Genomic DNA, 17,009 nt, shown 5'->3' with positions numbered 1-17,009 from the left:
TCTTGTCAAATATTTTCAGAAGACCCACATCGGCACTGGTCACTGGTATCAGCAAACCTCTCTCACACAGAGCCAGAGAGATGAGTTATGGATCAATTTTCTGGTGGATTTCAGAGTCGGCATCGCCAATATTAAAGAAGAGGAGTAGCAGTGAGGTCGTTTAAGGAACATGATAGCTTGGACAGCTGTCATTGAACTTTTGGATTTCTATCTTTATTTGAAATATGTTATAACCAGTGAATTTTGCGAGATTTCTTTGTGCTCTTTTCGATTTAAAGATCGATTTGTTATTGATTTATTTGCTATTGTGACACGGTCCTAGAATCTTTTTGTTTTATATAGTGGTGAAGGGGGAGATAGTCTGTTATAACCTAGTTGATGCAACGGACTTGGAACAGAAATTCATCATCATCATTATTGAATTTAACATCCTCATTGATACTCATCTGTCTCAAGATCGTCAAGTCTCACTCTCAGATCAACCAAATGTTTGACCCATAACTTATCCCTCTGGTTCTGTGTGATGAAAGCCTTTGTATAGCTTGTGGGGCATATGTCCTACACTTAGTTTGACTTTACATGTTTTCAGTAGTGTAGTTTACAGAGACAAAGCATATATTTGTACAAGCATATCTCCTCAAAATGACAAAAATTTACTGTCACTCCTTCTCTCGGAATATTGCGTCGATACTCCTCTCATTCATTTTGTCAAACTGACCCCATAAACCATGCATTCTAGCAATACGCAATCCTCGCCATTCGACTGAAGACAGTAACTCGTAGTCAATGTCTGCATGATCCCCACCTTCTTCCCCAACCTCTTTTAATTTCTTCACCTTTGCATGATATTCTGTGGGCTCTGGTATTTCAAACTTCTTCCGATTTCTGAGTAGTTCCAGTCCAGTTGCCTCTTTGTACAAGCGTGACAATGCAGGGGTACCCATCATGAACTGGTATGGTCGCTTTAACCCTTTTTGCTTTGCTAATGTATCGCTTGCAGATTCCAAAGCGTCTGAGGAAAGTGAGGGCTTCTCAAATGATGGGGTATTTTGTCTCTTCCAATTCTGCCAGTTTTTGTCTCGTGCTACAACAACTTTCAGCGACCGAATGAATGCTGAATCCAGGTCGATAGTTCGAGATGTCTGCGTCTTAGTGAGAGAATCCTGAACTTCAGAGATGAACTTCATGAAATCAGGATCAGCAATCTGTGCATATTGTACGCTTTTGTTCCGGATCCCTTCAGCCTGCTGCATATTGCCAATGATCAAGTCACAGATAAAGTATATCTGACTGTATATCGTCCGCCTGAATAGGGTGTCATTAAGCTCCAGCTCAAACAAAGACTTACTCGTCAGCCATTTGGGCACGTATCGTTCCTCGTCGCCCTCAGAGATTGAGCTTCTATCCTTCATCTGGACAGGACCATTTTCGTTTCCAGAGTTTGTGTTTGAAGTTGAGGAAGACGATTTCTCACTGGGAACGCCAACGTTCGAGTACTTCTTCAGTTCTGCCAGTACGAGCGTGAGTCGTTCTTGAAACTTCGATCGTTCAGCCTGCTGAGTGAAAAGTGCAAGAGGATCCGCAAAATACTTTTGAAGATCCCAGAAGTAAGAGTAAACTTTATCTAAAGATCGGTTAGATATGGGCGTTTCAAGATATCAAAAAATCAGTCATTGCCATCGAAAGCTGAATGCTTACCGTCGACATCTTGGTCCCATTGTGTAGTGTTTTCAATATCAAACTCTCCCCGCTGATTCACACCAGATCGCTCACTCAGAGGGAAAGCTTTGCCGAGGAAAATCAAAATTCTGCCTGCAAAGGACGAGTGTTGGGTCTTCGATAATCGTTTTAGGAGTGCATTGCATATGCGGATCAGATCGGTTCCTGGACGCCGTGCTCCATTGAGATTCTGCCAAACGTCAGTTGCTTCGTTCTCCTATAGGTACCTAAACATAGTTCCAACATACCGAAGCGATTCGTGACTCCCGATACTCCAGGAAAGGCCAGAATGTCTGGCACCAATCAATCGTTTGAATATCAAACAGATCTTCCAGAAATTCGTGTACAAGACGGAGTTCAACATGTCCTAGATCTGTAATCAGCTATCCAAAACTGCAGTAAATAGGAGAGGATTAAGTCCTTTAAACTGACCTTTGCGAGAAAGGATCCAAATGACGTCGATCAGTTGACATAGGCGTGAAATCTTGCGATCCTCGTCTTCAAGTGCCGCATATTTATATAAGAGAAACTTTCCGGTAGACTCAAATATCTGCGTTATCGACCGGAGTGGGGACCCTGTGGAAATCTGCGTCACAAAGTCTTCAGTAAGAGCATCTATAGGTGCCTCTATAGGTAATGGTGATCGTAATGGATTGTCATATTGCGGAATTGAGACAATCAGTCGCTCGATAGTCTCCATCTCCTTGGTCTGGCATTCATCTCCAGAACTTGATTCCATTTCTGATCGAGCCGTCACTTTCGAGAATATGAAAAAAAGCAGATTCCTTCGATTTAAAATTGCATGTTATGACACATGTTGACTGTCAATGTGATAATTTGCGGAGCTTGTCAATACCAACAAAAAGGCGGATCGGTGAAATTGATGATGCTGCTGTTCTCAGATGTCTACAAACCCCTTATATGCTGAGGCTTTCAACTCATCTGCAATCAAGAAGCGCATGATTGCTCCTACTTGAGAGGTAGATGTCATTCATTCGCATTTAATTCAACCAATCTGCTGACGATGGATAAACCCTCCGATGATATTGCCCCTTCTAGTCGGGAGTCTGTGGAGATAATGTCGACGAAATTCGAGAGTATGATACGTGAGATCTCCGACAGAATGAATTCTGTAAGCCATCATATCAGTCTGATAAGTGCAATTATCAAGCTCTTTCTACTAACCGCACGGTGTCTATTTAGCTAATTCAGCAAACTTGCGAGTCATCTGATAAACACCATGAGCAGTGTGTCTCGATAGCTGACGAGGCCGAGTGGGAGATAGAAAGACTCAAGCTTGTCATGGAAAAATGTAGTGACCTCGATCTGGAGTTTGCAAAGATCAAAAGAATTGGTGAAATTGTGTAAGTTAAACATGGAAGGCAGATATTCACATCTTTATGGGATAAACGGAACATATCTAACCTCTCAACAGCAAAGAATTCAAACGACGAGTTTCATATTTAGAAAGTCAAGTCTAAGGATTAGCGATATTATGAGCTCTACTATATACCTCAAGCAATTACACACGGCTGCTATGGTATTCTCCGCTCGCCGACAGATGGCTGTCGGTAAATAGCGAAACACGAGTATGCACACGGAGGTGCACCACGTTCACAGCTACAAGCCAGTCCGTGGTCGGACGTCTCCGCTGGCAGGTGGTGATAGGACTTGGTCTGTGAGTTCCAGGCTCCGCTTAAGTTCTAGACCGGTCAAGTTTCACTGAGCAGGAAGTTTCAATGAGCAAGCCTGTGCACATGATAGAACGGTCTACGGCGAGGCCGATTACGATGCTCATGTTACGCAACAGAAATTCATTAAGGATGCAAAAGTATGTTTATGTCTTTAGTTAAGAGCTAATTATGAATGAATCAAAGTAATCTTCACTAAGGTCGACTGCAGTAGTCGCGAGATAAAACACCAAAAGACTTAAACAATATCAGGTCTAGTTCCCCACCAGTTCAAGACCGCGGCGAGTCCGACGCTGTCGACCAGCTCAGAAGCCAGCTTGATGAAGATATACTCGCCGGGGCGCTTCTCTTGGAAAATGCTATTGTAGAAGATGTGATTAGTAAAGAGGTCAAGGAGTATAAGGATCACAGTTAGAGATCTTACTTCACAAACGCGCCAGGGACGGATCCGATGGCGAAGAGCAAAACACCGAGATACACGGCGCCCTTCTGGGTGATGGTGCCAGTCGACTGGAGAATGGCCGCAACAGCATAAGTCTTTGCTGCTGCACCTGCCAAGGAGGATCCCCATGCGGCGATGGCACCGGCTCCCTCCTTTGACTTCAAGAACTCTTCGGGAGTATCAGCAGACTTTGCGCGCTCGTAGGCGCTGCCAAAGAACGGGGCCGAGAGAACTAAGCTGGTAGCATGAGTAAAGGCAGTGCCCAAGGCAATAGCGCTATGAATGGAGGAGGTTAGTATGAGGTCTAGAGTGAGCCGACCTGTGGATCAGGGCAGATAGATCATACCTAGGAGTAACGGTAGGGAAGTATTTGAGCGACATATTTCAACGCAATTCAAGGTAGATACAGAACAGAGGGAAAAAAGAACAGAACAGATCAGAGCGTCGCATATTTATATTGGAGACAGGCAGACTGGAAGCGGGTAGAATTAGCCCAAACCGAGAAATGATCGTCAAGTTACGTCATTAGACAAGCTTATGAGGTCGATCGCTCGGGCGTGATGGCCAGAATAAGGTTGGGTAGCACGAAACAGTCTGAAAAGGGTCTTGTAGCCGAACATCACTTACCCGGCTCTGATTCTAATCAGCTCGGCTTTGATTGGCCGCCGCGCAACTTCCGGTCACCACAAAACTTGTGCCATTCAGGTGTATTCAGCAGCTCCCTTTCTCGCTGCTGCCCGGATTATATCTGCCATCTTTCATCACTCGTCTACGTCAGCTGCGATAATCATGGTTGGAGGAGGTCCCGTTCCGATTGCACAGGTGTGTCGCTCTCGTGGATCCAAAGCGTTGAGCATCGACTAACGTATATTTACCATAGAAATACTCCCTCAGGTCCCAGGGAATATGGGAGAAAATAAGAAAACTGCTGGCTATGGTATGTACCTGTGAATCCTCGATTATTCGACGGATGTTCCGGTCGTGTTTTGCAGGTTGGACTTACTCTTTGTTGATATAGGTGCCCAACCGATCCACCGGTAACCCGCTCGTCCCCTACTACCGCGTGCCTTCCACCGGCTCACATCCTGATGCCGAGCTCTACCGCGACCCGACGACTCTTCCGGCCTCGGACATCGTGAACAACCCTTACTACAAGCGCGACACTCGCCGCGCGTACCCTAGAATAGCATCATACGGCCAGTCAGATATCGGTGGCCTACTTCTCTACGGCTCTGAGGCGACTCCCCGCATCGCGAAGGGAGATGCTGGTCAGAAGGCGCTTACGACCGTGAAGGATGGATCTTTGAGTCTTACTGCTGCGCTTGCGTCTGTTCCGAAGGAAGTTGTTTTTGGTGAAGTTCTCGCCAAGGACGGGCAGCCGCCATACCCCGCACCCTTGACTAAGAAGACTACGTGGAAGCTGCTTGAGGAGCCGGAGAGTGGAATGTATCCGGACAGCTACCCGGTTAGAACGTTTACTTAAAGGTTTGGTTTAGGAGTCAAATGGAGACATTAATTTGCATGTGAAAGCTAGAGAAATGTTAAGAGTTATTTACACTATGTTAATATCAAAACTCCAGCTAAACACTCAAATTCCGTTAAGCCTTGAGTCGGTGCGAATCTTTCAATTGATTCGAGAGTATCCCATCATCTTGTAGATGGCACTAAAACCAGGTTCGAACGCATATCTTGTGTTGAACGCACGGAGAAACTGGCACAGCATCTGGTCTATGTACTTACACAAGCAGCGGCTCCCTGGAATTATACAAAAATGTACTGAGAACAGGCAGGCCGTAGTAGTTTTAATTCCGCCATTAGGAGGCTAAAAGTCTTAACGTGTTCCTTGCAAGTACCTCAAAGCTGGCTTCGAGCGGCATCTGGTGTGGATTTGAGATCGAAACGCGATACGGTGAACACAAACCCCACATCCAAGCACATCGCCAACCCATCTTCAACTCTTGTTGATCTGTCGAATTCACTGTCTGTAAGTGCGCCGCCATTATGACTAGCGAAATAGAAAAAGCCTTTCTTAGAAAGAAAATCCTCTCTATTCTGACAGATGGACGGACAGTGAATAGCGTCACTTTCAAAATTGGACCGGTACTGAATGAAGCCGTTCAGCTGATAAAGGTATACACGCGTATTATTGACATGAAAGACGCGTGTGGCACTAACAGTCTTCTCAGATTATTACCTATGTTTCTAATCCTCCCAACGAATACATACAAGGGCTTGTCTCTGATAAGAAGTTCTACATCAATACAGTGTTTTCGAACGAGTCTGTTGTTTCATTCAAAAAGTATCATCCTATCGAACTTCATCTCTTTGTTCAAGGTATGGCGCTAATACACTTTACCCTCAGGAAATATGCCAGACGGTTCACCTACAATACGTCGGGATGCATGCTACGAATAACGGAAGCAGATCTGCATTTATTTCCTTCGAGTTGTATTGGGAACCCTATCAAATGCGATTTGAATGTCTCGACGCCGTTTATGAATGATCCACCTGCTGATCGCTTTCGATCTGATATCAAATTTGTCCCTGTGTTATATGTGCGAAAATTCTCATATATCGGTGCGGACGGTGCTCAGATACTGGGATCGCCGGTACCGATCCGGCGTAATAAGTCGATATGGGCTGCTATAGCGAAGCGTATCGAATCTCTGTCAGTATTTCCCCTTAGTGCGTCTTCTGAGTTAAGTACTGACTAGATCTACAGGCGCGAACATACAAGTCATATAACGCCTATAATGCCATCTGTAACCTCAACAGTACCTCAGCTTAATGAGCCGACACAATTTCGGTCAGTCATAGCAGAAAACGACGCTGCGACGCAGGAAAAGTCGCCCGTCGTAGATTCGGCCGAAACTTCTGGCACCAATAATAACTCCGCGCACTCAATCAGTACTGTTCCAATATATGAGACCCAGGCTTTACTGGCACCTTCAGTGAGAATATTAACAGAAGCTCATATTGAAAGTGCCACGGAAAACGTTGATGAAGCTGCAGAAGCTGGGGGTGCGGCAGGAGTGTTGAATATGGAACAGCGGGTGTCAAGGGAGCCTGTGGACCAAAATAACGAGCAAATCACTGAAAATCGAAACATTCAAGATAAATCCACCGCAGACCCACAGAGTTCACTGCCATCATCACCTCTGCAGGTCGAGCCAATGGTTGCAGTTCGGATCCCCGAGAGTTCGCGTGTCTTGAATGCGAGCGATCCATCATCGACAATCCCCGTACACCGAACGATTGGTGGGGCGTCCAAAAAGAAGAGGAGGCTATATATTATGCCGCGGTTTCCGCCCGAAGAAGTAGAATACTCATCAAAACTCTCTGATGAAGAAAAGATGAGACGTCTGTGGGAGACAGCTTCAAATGATCGAGATGAGTTTTTTCAAGAGAGCTGAAGAGGATGGAGAATGATGGTCTTTTCTAAAGCTATGAAAACATATTTGTTTATTTTTGAGAGAAGAAACGCAAGGATCTAGTGTGTTCCATCTTCACCACGAACTTTTGTCCATTCTCCTGCGCCAGTCTCTCTAGGTCTACTCTCTTCGGAAGACGTCGGTTTCGCATCGCCATATATGTACCGGACTAGCTCCTTCACCTCTCTTATGTCATCTGCCTCTAAGCTTCTCTGCTCCTCTTGGGATAAATGCATCCTTCTGGAGACTGTATAATACTGCAGAACCTGGCCCAATTTCTGCTCTGAAATCTTTGTTCTTGGTAAAGAGTTCCGAACATAGCGAGCTGTTACATCTTTTGCTCCCTCGGCTGGAATCAATGGGGTTAGCATATTTGATGCTGTAAGGCTACACAATAGTTTCAGATACACACCCGAATATGCGATCACATAGGACATCTTCTTGCCCCATCCTTGTTCGTACAATTTCGGCTGGTCCCAGGCTGTTTCGCATGCATCGGCCTGAAGAGTGTTAGGATTCCGATTTACAATGAATATATGTCAAAAAAGCAAAACATACATGTATCCATCGTTTCTGAGCTTCCGAATACACTTCAGTCCACACCTACGCCCCAAGCACGCGTTAGATCAGATCGTCTTTCTCATTCTCCTCCTTACAGTAACTCACATGATCCTCAGCATTCCAAATCCATCTTGTACGTGAGCCCAGAGCGCGACATAATAATCCAAAGCACTATATGTAACAGTCAGTTTCTGGTTAGTAAACCCATGGCGGCAATTGTATCAGCAAATGGTGACGAAATGATTTACATTAGCCCATTCACCACAACGACCCTTTCTAAAGGTCAAGAGTATTTTAGGGTCGTCATATCGAGGGAACCTCATCTGATGCCTGCAACTCTTGCACTGATGTATTTCCACCCTATTGGCACCATCTCGATGCTCCTGATCTGTCGGAGGCGCACTCCCAACAACATCAGAGTCGCTCTGTTATATGAAAGTCGTCAGTAGGCGTTCGTATATATATATCACTATTGTAAAAGCTGTCTTACTCCGCAGAGTTCGCATTTCAATGCATTAACCCAAGTGAAAAAGGAGTTGCGAAACCATCTATAGTAGTTAGCGTTGATCTGGGACGTAGACTGATGGTGAAACCTACTTCAGCAGTTCTTTTATCAGATGATCCTGGTGGCCCCAAGATTTATCTTTCTCGTGTGCTTCCTCAGCTGCTGCATAAAGATCTCCAAGAGGCATTACTTCCAAAGCATAGTCTAGTAGCTCGGAATTTTCATATCTCAATGGGACTTTGGATAACGCAATCAACTGTCGCGCAAATGGCGTATTGATATCGTCGCCGGATGCAACCGTTTTCTTGACCCTTTGCTGGTATGATGCAGCAACATTTCTGATCCAAACATCTTGTGCACTCGACGCCATTTCCAAACACGTATAAAAATGTGAGATCACTTGAAGGTGCGATACTGAACAACTGTCAATAATGGACCAGGACGTCGCTGGAGCACGTGATTTAGGTTTTGAAAGCTCGAGCGTCGAGATCGTCCGAGTGTTTATTTACTTCTAAAGTTCCGCTTACCTTCCTGCCCTCATCGCCCTCAACAAAACCGTCGACGCAGTGCGGTGTAAGCCTGAAGAGAAAAACCGAACTGATCTATACGATGGATGATCTCAAGTATTTGCAGCCTGGTACTTTTGACTTTTGAGTTTTTCTGTGATTAGATGAATTGGTCTTGCTAAAACTACTACGTCAGGATTTAATCCGGCAAATCTTAGGGTCGTTGATCTCAGACGCGTATTGCTGTTTCACGAGGTTCCGTTCCCGTCTGCCGCCCGAAAGGCGACACTTGTTGATATCTTTCGAACTTATATAAGTCCGCGCGCTGGGGAGCTTTTGGCCAGTCTGTCTGTTGGTGGTGGCGATGTCCCTGCTATTGTGGACGCGGTATGTTTACTTTTGGATCGGCGCCGACGTGGCTCGATGCTAACTTTCTGTCTCGAAGAACATAACATCGGCACAAGTTACACAACCTCGGAAGATATCTTCTACTACTACACCTAGAAAGCGACAGCAATCGCCGGTAGAGGCTGTTCCGAAGCATGAAGATTTGGATAATACAGAGGCGGTAAGACCTATACTTATCATTGCTGTTGGCTTATTTGGTTTCTGTGAATTTGAGCTGACAATAAGTAGGGCCGTCTAAAGGCGGAGGAAGAGGGAAGTCCGTTTTCGGCGCAGAACCCGTTTCAGTCTCCACGGGTTGAGACAAAAACTCCGTCGCGAGCCAGAAAGAGTTCCCAGATAGTAGTGAGTCTTGCTCTGAACGTTCAATTCGAACTCAATTCTTAATGATACTGACTTCTGTTTGATTCTCATAGAAGGCCCGCTCGCCCAAGACTCACTCGTCGCCTATGTCAAGCACAGGCTATGAACCTAGTAAAGAGAGTCTGGCAACGTCGCCAGCAAATTTTTCTTCCGATATGTTTGCGCTGGATTCCATGCAGTATCCTGAACCTAGCGAAGAAGACTTCGCAGCGTCTTATGAAGATGTGTCTGTTGCTGGCAGCGATTCTGTTGAGGATGACGAGGAATACTATGAGGAGAGTGTTGATGAAGATGAGGAGAGTGTTGATGAAGATGAGGAAGCTGATGAAGAAGATGATGAGGAAGTTGACGAGGAGGAAGAGGAAGAGTTTGATGTCAGTCTGTTGGACGGGTCTCGAGATGCTCCTCCCTTTCAGTTTCCATTTGCAATTTTTGGTGTTTGGATCATTTTTTTGCTTACCTCCGTGTCAATATGGTGGTGGAAAAGCGAGAGACTTCGCACGGGATACTGTGAGATTGAAGGTCAAGGCGTACAACTGGGTGGAGATTACGATAGCACGAATCTCCTGTCTTATTTTGAGCTTGACTGCTTGCCGTGCCCAGAGCATGCGAAGTGTTATTCAGATTTGAGGGTTGAATGTGAGCCAGACTATATCTTTGTTCGCAGTCCTCTGTCGTTGGGTGGATTTCTTCCGATAGCGCCTAAGTGCGTTCCTGATAGCGGAAAGCTCGAGAAGGCAAGACAGCTTCTAGATGTTGAGCTTTTGCTTCTTCGCAAGAGACTGGCTGAAGTCGAGTGCAGTGGTGTCGCTAAGGACAAGAATGATGCCACGATTTCTGTGGAAGAGCTAAAGTCAACATTGTCTGCGATGAAATCTGTAAGTTTTGCGGCAGATTCGAGGATTATACAGCGTACTAACGAGAAACTATAGTCCAAGATTCCTAATGGTGTGTTTGAGGAGCTCTGGAATATTTCTTACAAGGATTTGACATTGCAAGATGAGGTATATGTTGTTAGTGAAGAATTTGGCGACCGCGTGGGATCCAAATCTGAAGAAGAGTTCCCATGGACGTGTGTGCTAAAGTTGGAGCTTCGAGAGTTTTTGAAGGCCAACCGTCTGAAGATTACACGTAAGGCTTTTTTCTGATTTAAGCGAGAGATTTGTGACGGGTTGCTGATACATTACGTTTGATTGTTTAGTACTCGCTATTGCGCTCGCAACGTTCATGCTTATAACATCTATGGCGAATGGGATGCGGCTACAGCAGGTGAAAGTTCGTGAGCTTTCTCAAGCGTGTCTACGTATTATGCAAGAGCAGCAGAGACGTAGCGACTCGGACACTAGTGGTAGAATTCCGCGGTTTGTTGTTATGGCTCAGCTGAAGGACCAATTGCTGAATACCGACGAATTTAGCGGGAACCGACGAAAGATTTGGGACAAGGTTCAAAAGAAGATTGAAGGTAACTCCAATGTGCGTAGTCGCCAGATGGAGCTTCATGGAGAGATTGTAAGAATTTGGGAGTGGGTGGCAGTTAACTGATGTGATCGATGGGGAGCAGATATAATGTTGACCGATTTTAATTGTCTTAAGTAATGTTACCAATGAAAGGATATAGAAGTGTTTTTTATTATACAATGAGATATGATGCAAGCCAAATAATTACTTCCGTGTAGTGATTGTTTTTAATAATGAAGGGAGAACTTCGTGAGGCATCCGTACTTGTCATCCTTGCCGATAGTGACCATCTTTTTCCATTCATCGATGTTCATGGCGTCAACGTAACGGGAGCTCTCCAGACAAAATCCAGATCGAGCCGGGTAGAGATCAGCAACGTTGATGTAGCGACCGGTGTAGAATTGGTATGCCGGGTCGGTGGTGCTTCCGGCGAAATGGATGCCAGTGACGGGGTGGTAAGTCTCAGCCATAGTTTTCATTGGGAAAGAGCGAGTATCGGTAGCCAAGAGATCGGGAACGTCAGGAAAGACGAAGCAGTGATCGATATCAGGGTCGACGGGACCAAGAGTGAACTTGGAGCAATCCTCGGGCACTAATGGATGCGGGACAATTTTACCGGTAGGGACAAAGGTATCGGTGACTTCGAGATACTTGTTTGTGCCGAGAGTGACCTCAGTTCCGGCAATTGTCTTTTCGTTTCCGATGTTGAAGTAAGAGTGATTCGTGAGGTTAACGACCGCGTGGGCGATTCCGTCGGGCCCGGTAAGGGAGGCGTCGTAGTCGACGTAGAGAGCACCGCCGGCTGATTCGTCCTCTAACCAGTAAGTCACGGAGAGGGTGATTTCACCAGGAAAGCCCTCTTCCATATGAGGAGAGACATAGGAAAACTTCAATTTGGGGGATGCAGTCGTAGAGGGAGCGGGGAGAACCTCGGGATCGGCAAAGACAACCTTGTCGTAGCCGTGGGCGCCTCCGTGGAGGCAGTGGCCGAAGTTGTTCTTAACCAGCTGGTAATCAACGCCGTCAAGCTCGAAGTGTCCGTCGCGAATGCGGTTCGCAACGCGTCCAATGAAGGCACCAAAGAACGGGTTATCCTTACGGCGGTATCCCTCGCCGGACTCGAAGCCGCAAGAGATGTTGTGGAAAGAGGGATCACTGGGATCGCGCTTGACGCCAAAGGAAACCAAGGCAAGACCGCGGTTGGCGAAGCTGGCGGAAACGAGACCGTTGGGCGACACAAGAGTGTGCAGCTTGTTGGAGGTGTCCTCCGCGTCAAAGGTGGAACTAATTGAGTACATTGTTGTGGTGAAAGAGGGATTGCGAGGAGGAGGGGGAGAAGGAGAAGAAAAAGGGTGGTGGGGAAGAGCGGGTAGAGGAGGTTAATATAGGTTTCTCGCTTGCCCCGCCTAAGCGCTAGAACAGCTGCCTTTGAATTTAAGCGCCCGACTTTAACCGCCACCCTGCATAAGCTCGGACAAGTTGCCGCATTTGTGCAGCGAGGAGAAAGATTCACGTCGCTATCTGCCACAAGACTTTCGATAACCAAAAAGACCAAAAAGTGGAAAGAAGCAGACGAGAACAGGACTATATTAGTCGGCTAATATACGAGGGTACCATATCAGGAAGCGAGTGAGCGCGGGATCCGCAGATGTTCAGCCGAGCTCGATGAGATCGAAAGTCGATCAGGTTTCTGGCAGCTCATCTCCGGCGGTACGCAATAAGGTTCCCAAAGTCATTATGTAATCGTTAACGTAATAATAGCGCTGGGCTAGATATTCACGTCACTGCAGGCAGACAGACCCGCATCCGAGAGCACTCAAAGAGTGCGTCCGATTGCTGCTTCGCATCAGCCGATCCGGAGCAGTTCTGCGCGCATCGATGACGTAGCAGCTGGTTTCCTGTCAAACTGCCTATGAAACTGATGAAACTGGTATCTGCTGCTGATCGAGAGATACTGGGAATTGGGTTCTCGGTGCTAAACAGGGTGCGATCACTCCTGTGATGTCCGTGCATCAATACGGTTCTTATCGCCCCATAATAAACTCAGAGAGTTGACAGGTCCCGCGCAAGCAATACCAAGGTAAGATTCGCCAACGTTTGGGAGCCGACGACATTTGCCTTCCTATCTTGCATGCTCCTCCTCCTTCCGTCCTTACTCCCTCCTGCAATCTCTTCTCGGCCCCTCGCGTCGCATTGATGTGAACACCGGCAATGGTCGACAAGCGCTCCCGTGACGCGTCCTCCTCCGCGGCACAGAAGCAAGACCGCAAGTTCGCCTGCACACATCCGGGCTGTGGAAAGACTTTCAATCGCAAAGACTATCTCGCACGACACTCTGCGAATCACCTGGAGGTCAGACCGTACCAATGTCCTATCTGTCCCTCCCAGTTCGCTCGGCAGGATCTGCTGGAGAAGCACATGTCAACAAAAGCCCATGAGAAGCGACAGAAGAGAGAAGCACTGCAACGCAGCATCCAGCAATTGCAGCAAACACACTTAGCTGCGCAACAACAGTCGTCCATGGCCCTTCCTTCTCTTTCTACTCAACCCCTCGTGAACCTCTTGCCGCAGGGCCAGCTGCCTCAGCAGCCTGGTTCTGCTCATCCCAATCACCTTCTTGACGATCCTCTCCGACCCCTTCATGTGGCGCCCCACCAACCTCCAGCAGTGAGCGTTCCGTCACTGAACTCAAACATGCCAATATGTCCTCTGCCTGTTCCACAGCACCAGCAGTATAACTCCCCTGAGCAGGCTGCTCAGGCGCTGTCTTCCTCTCGTGTCGTTCCAGTTGATATGGTGTATGATAATTCCGCCGATCCAGGTAGTCAAATCAAGGCTCCCTACTTTGCACCACCTCCTCCTCATCCACAGTCACAAACGCACCTAGCTACCCATTCCCCTGAGTTCGGTTCAGAACAGTCTCACGGTGACGGAAAACTGAAATTAGAGGCTAACAGCCTGGGCGCCTCCAACAAGGCGAAACTATTACAGGGTTCAGTATCTCTACCAGGCAGTGTGCTAGGTTCCCGCAGTAATTCCACTGAACCAAAACAGGAAATGGCAAAACTTCCGGAAGATCACCCTTCTCACGCTTTACAAGCCTCTATCGCCTCTTCTTCTCAACATGTCCCAACTGCTGCAGAGCAGTACAGTCTTTCATACGGTTCGGCAACTGATTGGCCTAAGTTCTCTCTCGATACTTTCGACCTTAGTCTCTCAGATCATTATACCTGGCTTTTTGGTTCGGATTTTTGGACAGATTCCTCTGAAAGCCTTTTACCTTCTCGAAACTCATCGCAAGAAGTTCAAAATGTCTGGAGTAACCCTCAGTTACAAAACAGTCAATCGGCAGAGAGGATGTACGATACTGGTCATGGGGCAAGTCATGACCTGACTGCTCGTGCATATTCATCTTCTGCCTCTCTCAGTCAGATAGCAACAGCACCTCTGGCAATGGCCGAGAAATCTTCTGTAACGCTAGAGGATGCTCTTTTGGATACACAGATGCCTGGACCTGGTCACATCGGCCCTGTGCCGTTTATCTCAAAGCACGCTCGGACAGTTCCTGTCACTGCCAATGATAGTAACATTCGCAACTCACCTCCAGCAGGTTCGTGTGACACAGTATATTTTATCATATTTTCTTCAACTAATTACTCACATTAAAATCGGTTTAGATAAATTATCGCCCTTACCTCGTGCTTCTTCCGACGCAGCCTCTTGGGCTAAGAAGGATGATTGCGAGATCGGCCCTGAAGTCCATGCTAGAATGGTGGAAGTCCTTAAACCCATATCTGAGATAACTATGGATAACCCTTACTTCTCTATTCAAGCAATGAAGCAGTATTTGAATCTATACTGGGTTCATTTTGATGCACTCTATCCCATCCTTCACCGGCCGACCTTTGATCCATCAGTCATGGAGCCCGCTCTTCTTATCGCGATCGTGACTATCGGTATGGCTTACTCTACTGATCGGGAAGCTTCCACGCTTGCTATCGTCATACACAAGAAGTTCAGAAACATTGTTTTTTTGATGATCGAAGACCAACCACAAGTTCAGCTCTGGGTTCATCAAACTTTGCTCTTGACCAACTACTTTGACAAAATGCTTGGTAGTACGGTCCAGTATGACATGTCTCAGTTTTTCCACGGGACAAATATCGCATTGATTCATTTCTCGGGATACCTTAAGGGTCTGCAGGAACCACAGATTTCTGAGACATCCGATAACGACACCGCAGATCACCAATGGAGAGAATGGGTGTGGTACGAGACGACAAAAAGGTATTTATTCTCGGCAACTGATATATCCCACCCTGAGTGTGATTGCTAACTATGACTGATTCCAGAACTGCTTTTTTTGCATTTATATGCGACACCCAACACGCCACGTTATTTCGTCACAGTCCGATTCTCTCCGCTTTTGAGGTTCGTCTCGAACTTCCTTCCACCGACGCGTGCTGGGCAGCAAAAGATGGCGGCGAATTCTATCAGATGTATCAGATTCAGTGCAAAGCAGCTGAAGTCGGGATGATGCAATTCAGATCGAATCCTGGCGACGGAGTGGCGAAAGCACCAGTAGACTCCAAAGAAGAACTGAGAGGCCCAACAATCGGTGACGGCCAAGCGAAGGAGGTTTTGTGGCCAACTTTTCTGCACAGTTTAAAGCGCTTGATCCGGCTGTCGAGAGAGGATCAGAAGGAGTTTCATCTCGCCAACTTCTCTCAATTCTCGTGCCTTATTTTGCTGCACGGACTGCTCAGTATTTGCTGGGATATGCAATGGCGAGGTCTGCTTGATATGGGAATAGTCTCAAAGAGAAGAATGACTGAATTTAAAAACCGACTAGAAACGTCGTTTGCCAACTGGAAAAACTACTTTGATTATCAGTTGAGCAAGTCAAATCTTCCGTCTATTTCCTCAACTGTCATGATCGCGGGAGAGTCTTCACCCCGTAATCAAGGTACACCTGACCCTTTTCCAAGCAGTTCAGGCTTTGGTGGTCGAGGTCTAGGGCAATCTGCGATGCAAATGGTGATGGGTCCGATGAACGATTACACATACAACTCTCCAATGCTGTGTTCAAATTGGGCGATGTTTCAGCTCGGATTATTGGCTCTTCATGTCGACACGATGAGTCTGCGAATCAATGCAGGATCACCGAACGTCTTGGGACGGAAGATTCGAGTGATCGATAGAGAAAACTCCAACAGAGCAGTACATCTCTGGGCAAAATCAGAAGATGGTCGCCTGGCAGCTTGGCATTCTGTGCAATTCATGAGACGAATCGCTGAGAATGAAGGTTTGCTGGACCAGGCTGTACATATTCCATGGGGTGTATATCTTGCTACTCTAACAGTCTGGTCGTATGAGCGATATCAAGAAGTTAATGATGAGACGCCGTCGACGTTTGCTGGTAGCAGTCGAAAATACGTTTCGGTGAACGGGCGAAATATTGAGTACAGTCTGGCTAAGCAAGATGCTCTGCAATATTTGAGACGAATGAATGCAAGGGGACATGCGATAGGACTTGGCAATCCGCAAGCCAATTCAAGCCGCAGCTTCCGTGACGCACAAGGCTATGGTGACGATTCGAAGGATGCGGCTAGGATTGAATCTAGTGATGGCAAGCCGTTAGTTGTTGGACTAGTCGCGTTTTCCGCGTCGTTGCTGATGCATATCAAGTGGGGTTTTGTTTTGCGCGGATGTGAGGTGTTGAATAACATTTTGAAGGAGTATATCGACTGAGTAATGTTGAATAGCTGTCTTATATTCTTCGTTTGTATCCGTTTGGTATATTTGAAGATTGGAGTATGATTGTGATTGCTTATTCTGTCCTGCTTGTATGCTATGGTGATTTTTGTTCTGGGTGATGTTAATAGTACTATAGACGTATGCTTCTGATGAACTGCAAATCCTAGTTAA

At 46.6% G+C, this 17,009-nt stretch overlaps 9 protein-coding genes across 9 annotated transcripts; 5 read left to right on the top strand and 4 right to left on the bottom strand.

The window, feature by feature from the left end:
* Positions 1 to 659: 659 nt before the first annotated feature.
* On the bottom strand, positions 660 to 2,458 carry BZA70DRAFT_268585 (THO complex, subunit THOC1; the record flags this gene model as incomplete). Its single annotated transcript, XM_064911173.1, has 4 exons — positions 660 to 1,624; positions 1,699 to 1,909; positions 1,968 to 2,092; positions 2,152 to 2,458. The coding sequence occupies 4 exons, from the start codon at positions 2,456 to 2,458 to the stop codon at positions 660 to 662; spliced, it is 1,608 nt and encodes a 535-aa protein (XP_064767217.1).
* Positions 2,459 to 2,601: 143 nt separating this feature from the next.
* BZA70DRAFT_204449 (uncharacterized protein) lies at positions 2,602 to 3,438 on the top strand. Its single transcript, XM_064910152.1, has 3 exons — positions 2,602 to 2,851; positions 2,923 to 3,081; positions 3,155 to 3,438. The coding sequence occupies exons 1-3, from the start codon at positions 2,744 to 2,746 to the stop codon at positions 3,296 to 3,298; spliced, it is 411 nt and encodes a 136-aa protein (XP_064767216.1). The 5' UTR covers positions 2,602 to 2,743; the 3' UTR covers positions 3,299 to 3,438.
* Positions 3,439 to 3,648: 210 nt separating this feature from the next.
* BZA70DRAFT_290727 (uncharacterized protein) lies at positions 3,649 to 4,233 on the bottom strand (the record flags this gene model as incomplete). The annotated part of the gene is made up of 3 exons (XM_064914241.1): positions 3,649 to 3,769; positions 3,835 to 4,128; positions 4,199 to 4,233. The coding sequence occupies 3 exons, from the start codon at positions 4,231 to 4,233 to the stop codon at positions 3,649 to 3,651; spliced, it is 450 nt and encodes a 149-aa protein (XP_064767215.1).
* A 277-nt stretch (positions 4,234 to 4,510) lies between these two features.
* Positions 4,511 to 5,423, top strand: BZA70DRAFT_204159 (uncharacterized protein). The gene is made up of 3 exons (XM_064910151.1): positions 4,511 to 4,674; positions 4,733 to 4,789; positions 4,871 to 5,423. The coding sequence occupies exons 1-3, from the start codon at positions 4,642 to 4,644 to the stop codon at positions 5,333 to 5,335; spliced, it is 555 nt and encodes a 184-aa protein (XP_064767214.1). The 5' UTR covers positions 4,511 to 4,641; the 3' UTR covers positions 5,336 to 5,423.
* Positions 5,424 to 5,818: 395 nt separating this feature from the next.
* On the top strand, positions 5,819 to 7,542 carry BZA70DRAFT_204517 (uncharacterized protein). The gene is made up of 4 exons (XM_064910153.1): positions 5,819 to 5,982; positions 6,039 to 6,151; positions 6,215 to 6,520; positions 6,575 to 7,542. Exons 1-4 carry the CDS (start codon positions 5,854 to 5,856, stop codon positions 7,263 to 7,265), a joined length of 1,239 nt encoding a protein of 412 aa, XP_064767213.1. The 5' UTR covers positions 5,819 to 5,853; the 3' UTR covers positions 7,266 to 7,542.
* On the bottom strand, positions 7,248 to 8,719 carry BZA70DRAFT_259275 (peptide-N(4)-(N-acetyl-beta-glucosaminyl)asparagine amidase; the record flags this gene model as incomplete). The annotated part of the gene is made up of 7 exons (XM_064910852.1): positions 7,248 to 7,632; positions 7,696 to 7,783; positions 7,842 to 7,886; positions 7,950 to 8,015; positions 8,093 to 8,269; positions 8,335 to 8,392; positions 8,442 to 8,719. The coding sequence occupies 7 exons, from the start codon at positions 8,717 to 8,719 to the stop codon at positions 7,343 to 7,345; spliced, it is 1,002 nt and encodes a 333-aa protein (XP_064767212.1). The 3' UTR covers positions 7,248 to 7,342.
* A 120-nt stretch (positions 8,720 to 8,839) lies between these two features.
* On the top strand, positions 8,840 to 11,040 carry BZA70DRAFT_204686 (Man1-Src1p-C-terminal domain-containing protein). Its single transcript, XM_064910154.1, has 6 exons — positions 8,840 to 8,986; positions 9,052 to 9,242; positions 9,301 to 9,423; positions 9,492 to 9,605; positions 9,677 to 10,501; positions 10,556 to 11,040. The coding sequence occupies exons 1-6, from the start codon at positions 8,959 to 8,961 to the stop codon at positions 10,769 to 10,771; spliced, it is 1,497 nt and encodes a 498-aa protein (XP_064767211.1). The 5' UTR covers positions 8,840 to 8,958; the 3' UTR covers positions 10,772 to 11,040.
* Positions 11,041 to 11,265: 225 nt separating this feature from the next.
* On the bottom strand, positions 11,266 to 12,755 carry BZA70DRAFT_281665 (putative aldose 1-epimerase). Its single transcript, XM_064913150.1, has one exon. It carries the CDS (start codon positions 12,377 to 12,379, stop codon positions 11,309 to 11,311), a length of 1,071 nt encoding a protein of 356 aa, XP_064767210.1. The 5' UTR covers positions 12,380 to 12,755; the 3' UTR covers positions 11,266 to 11,308.
* Positions 12,756 to 13,292: 537 nt separating this feature from the next.
* On the top strand, positions 13,293 to 16,832 carry BZA70DRAFT_240165 (fungal-specific transcription factor domain-containing protein; the record flags this gene model as incomplete). The annotated part of the gene is made up of 4 exons (XM_064910496.1): positions 13,293 to 13,759; positions 14,114 to 14,664; positions 14,915 to 15,368; positions 15,434 to 16,832. 4 exons carry the CDS (start codon positions 13,293 to 13,295, stop codon positions 16,830 to 16,832), a joined length of 2,871 nt encoding a protein of 956 aa, XP_064767209.1.
* Positions 16,833 to 17,009: the final 177 nt, after the last annotated feature.

Source organism: Myxozyma melibiosi (genome assembly GCF_037950935.1).
Source record: "Myxozyma melibiosi strain Phaff 52-87 chromosome Unknown BZA70scaffold_9, whole genome shotgun sequence".
Lineage (NCBI taxonomy): Eukaryota > Fungi > Ascomycota > Lipomycetes > Lipomycetales > Lipomycetaceae > Myxozyma > Myxozyma melibiosi.
This window is presented reverse-complemented; position numbering and strand designations above follow the sequence as displayed.

Coding starts and splice junctions, on each gene's coding strand:
- BZA70DRAFT_204449 (XM_064910152.1), top strand. CDS start 2,744: ATGGATAAACCCTCCGATGATATTGCCCCTTCTAGTCGGGAGTCTGTG. Junction 2,852..2,922: donor TCTCCGACAGAATGAATTCT/GTAAGCCATCAT, acceptor GTGTCTATTTAG/CTAATTCAGCAAACTTGCGA. Junction 3,082..3,154: donor TCAAAAGAATTGGTGAAATT/GTGTAAGTTAAA, acceptor ACCTCTCAACAG/CAAAGAATTCAAACGACGAG.
- BZA70DRAFT_204159 (XM_064910151.1), top strand. CDS start 4,642: ATGGTTGGAGGAGGTCCCGTTCCGATTGCACAG. Junction 4,675..4,732: donor GTCCCGTTCCGATTGCACAG/GTGTGTCGCTCT, acceptor TATTTACCATAG/AAATACTCCCTCAGGTCCCA. Junction 4,790..4,870: donor TAAGAAAACTGCTGGCTATG/GTATGTACCTGT, acceptor TTGTTGATATAG/GTGCCCAACCGATCCACCGG.
- BZA70DRAFT_204517 (XM_064910153.1), top strand. CDS start 5,854: ATGACTAGCGAAATAGAAAAAGCCTTTCTTAGAAAGAAAATCCTCTCT. Junction 6,152..6,214: donor TCTGTTGTTTCATTCAAAAA/GTATCATCCTAT, acceptor CTTTACCCTCAG/GAAATATGCCAGACGGTTCA. Junction 6,521..6,574: donor GCGAAGCGTATCGAATCTCT/GTCAGTATTTCC, acceptor CTAGATCTACAG/GCGCGAACATACAAGTCATA.
- BZA70DRAFT_204686 (XM_064910154.1), top strand. CDS start 8,959: ATGGATGATCTCAAGTATTTGCAGCCTG. Junction 9,424..9,491: donor ATTTGGATAATACAGAGGCG/GTAAGACCTATA, acceptor GACAATAAGTAG/GGCCGTCTAAAGGCGGAGGA. Junction 10,502..10,555: donor CATTGTCTGCGATGAAATCT/GTAAGTTTTGCG, acceptor GAGAAACTATAG/TCCAAGATTCCTAATGGTGT.
- BZA70DRAFT_281665 (XM_064913150.1), bottom strand. CDS start 12,379: ATGTACTCAATTAGTTCCACCTTTGACGCGGAGGACACCTCCAACAAG.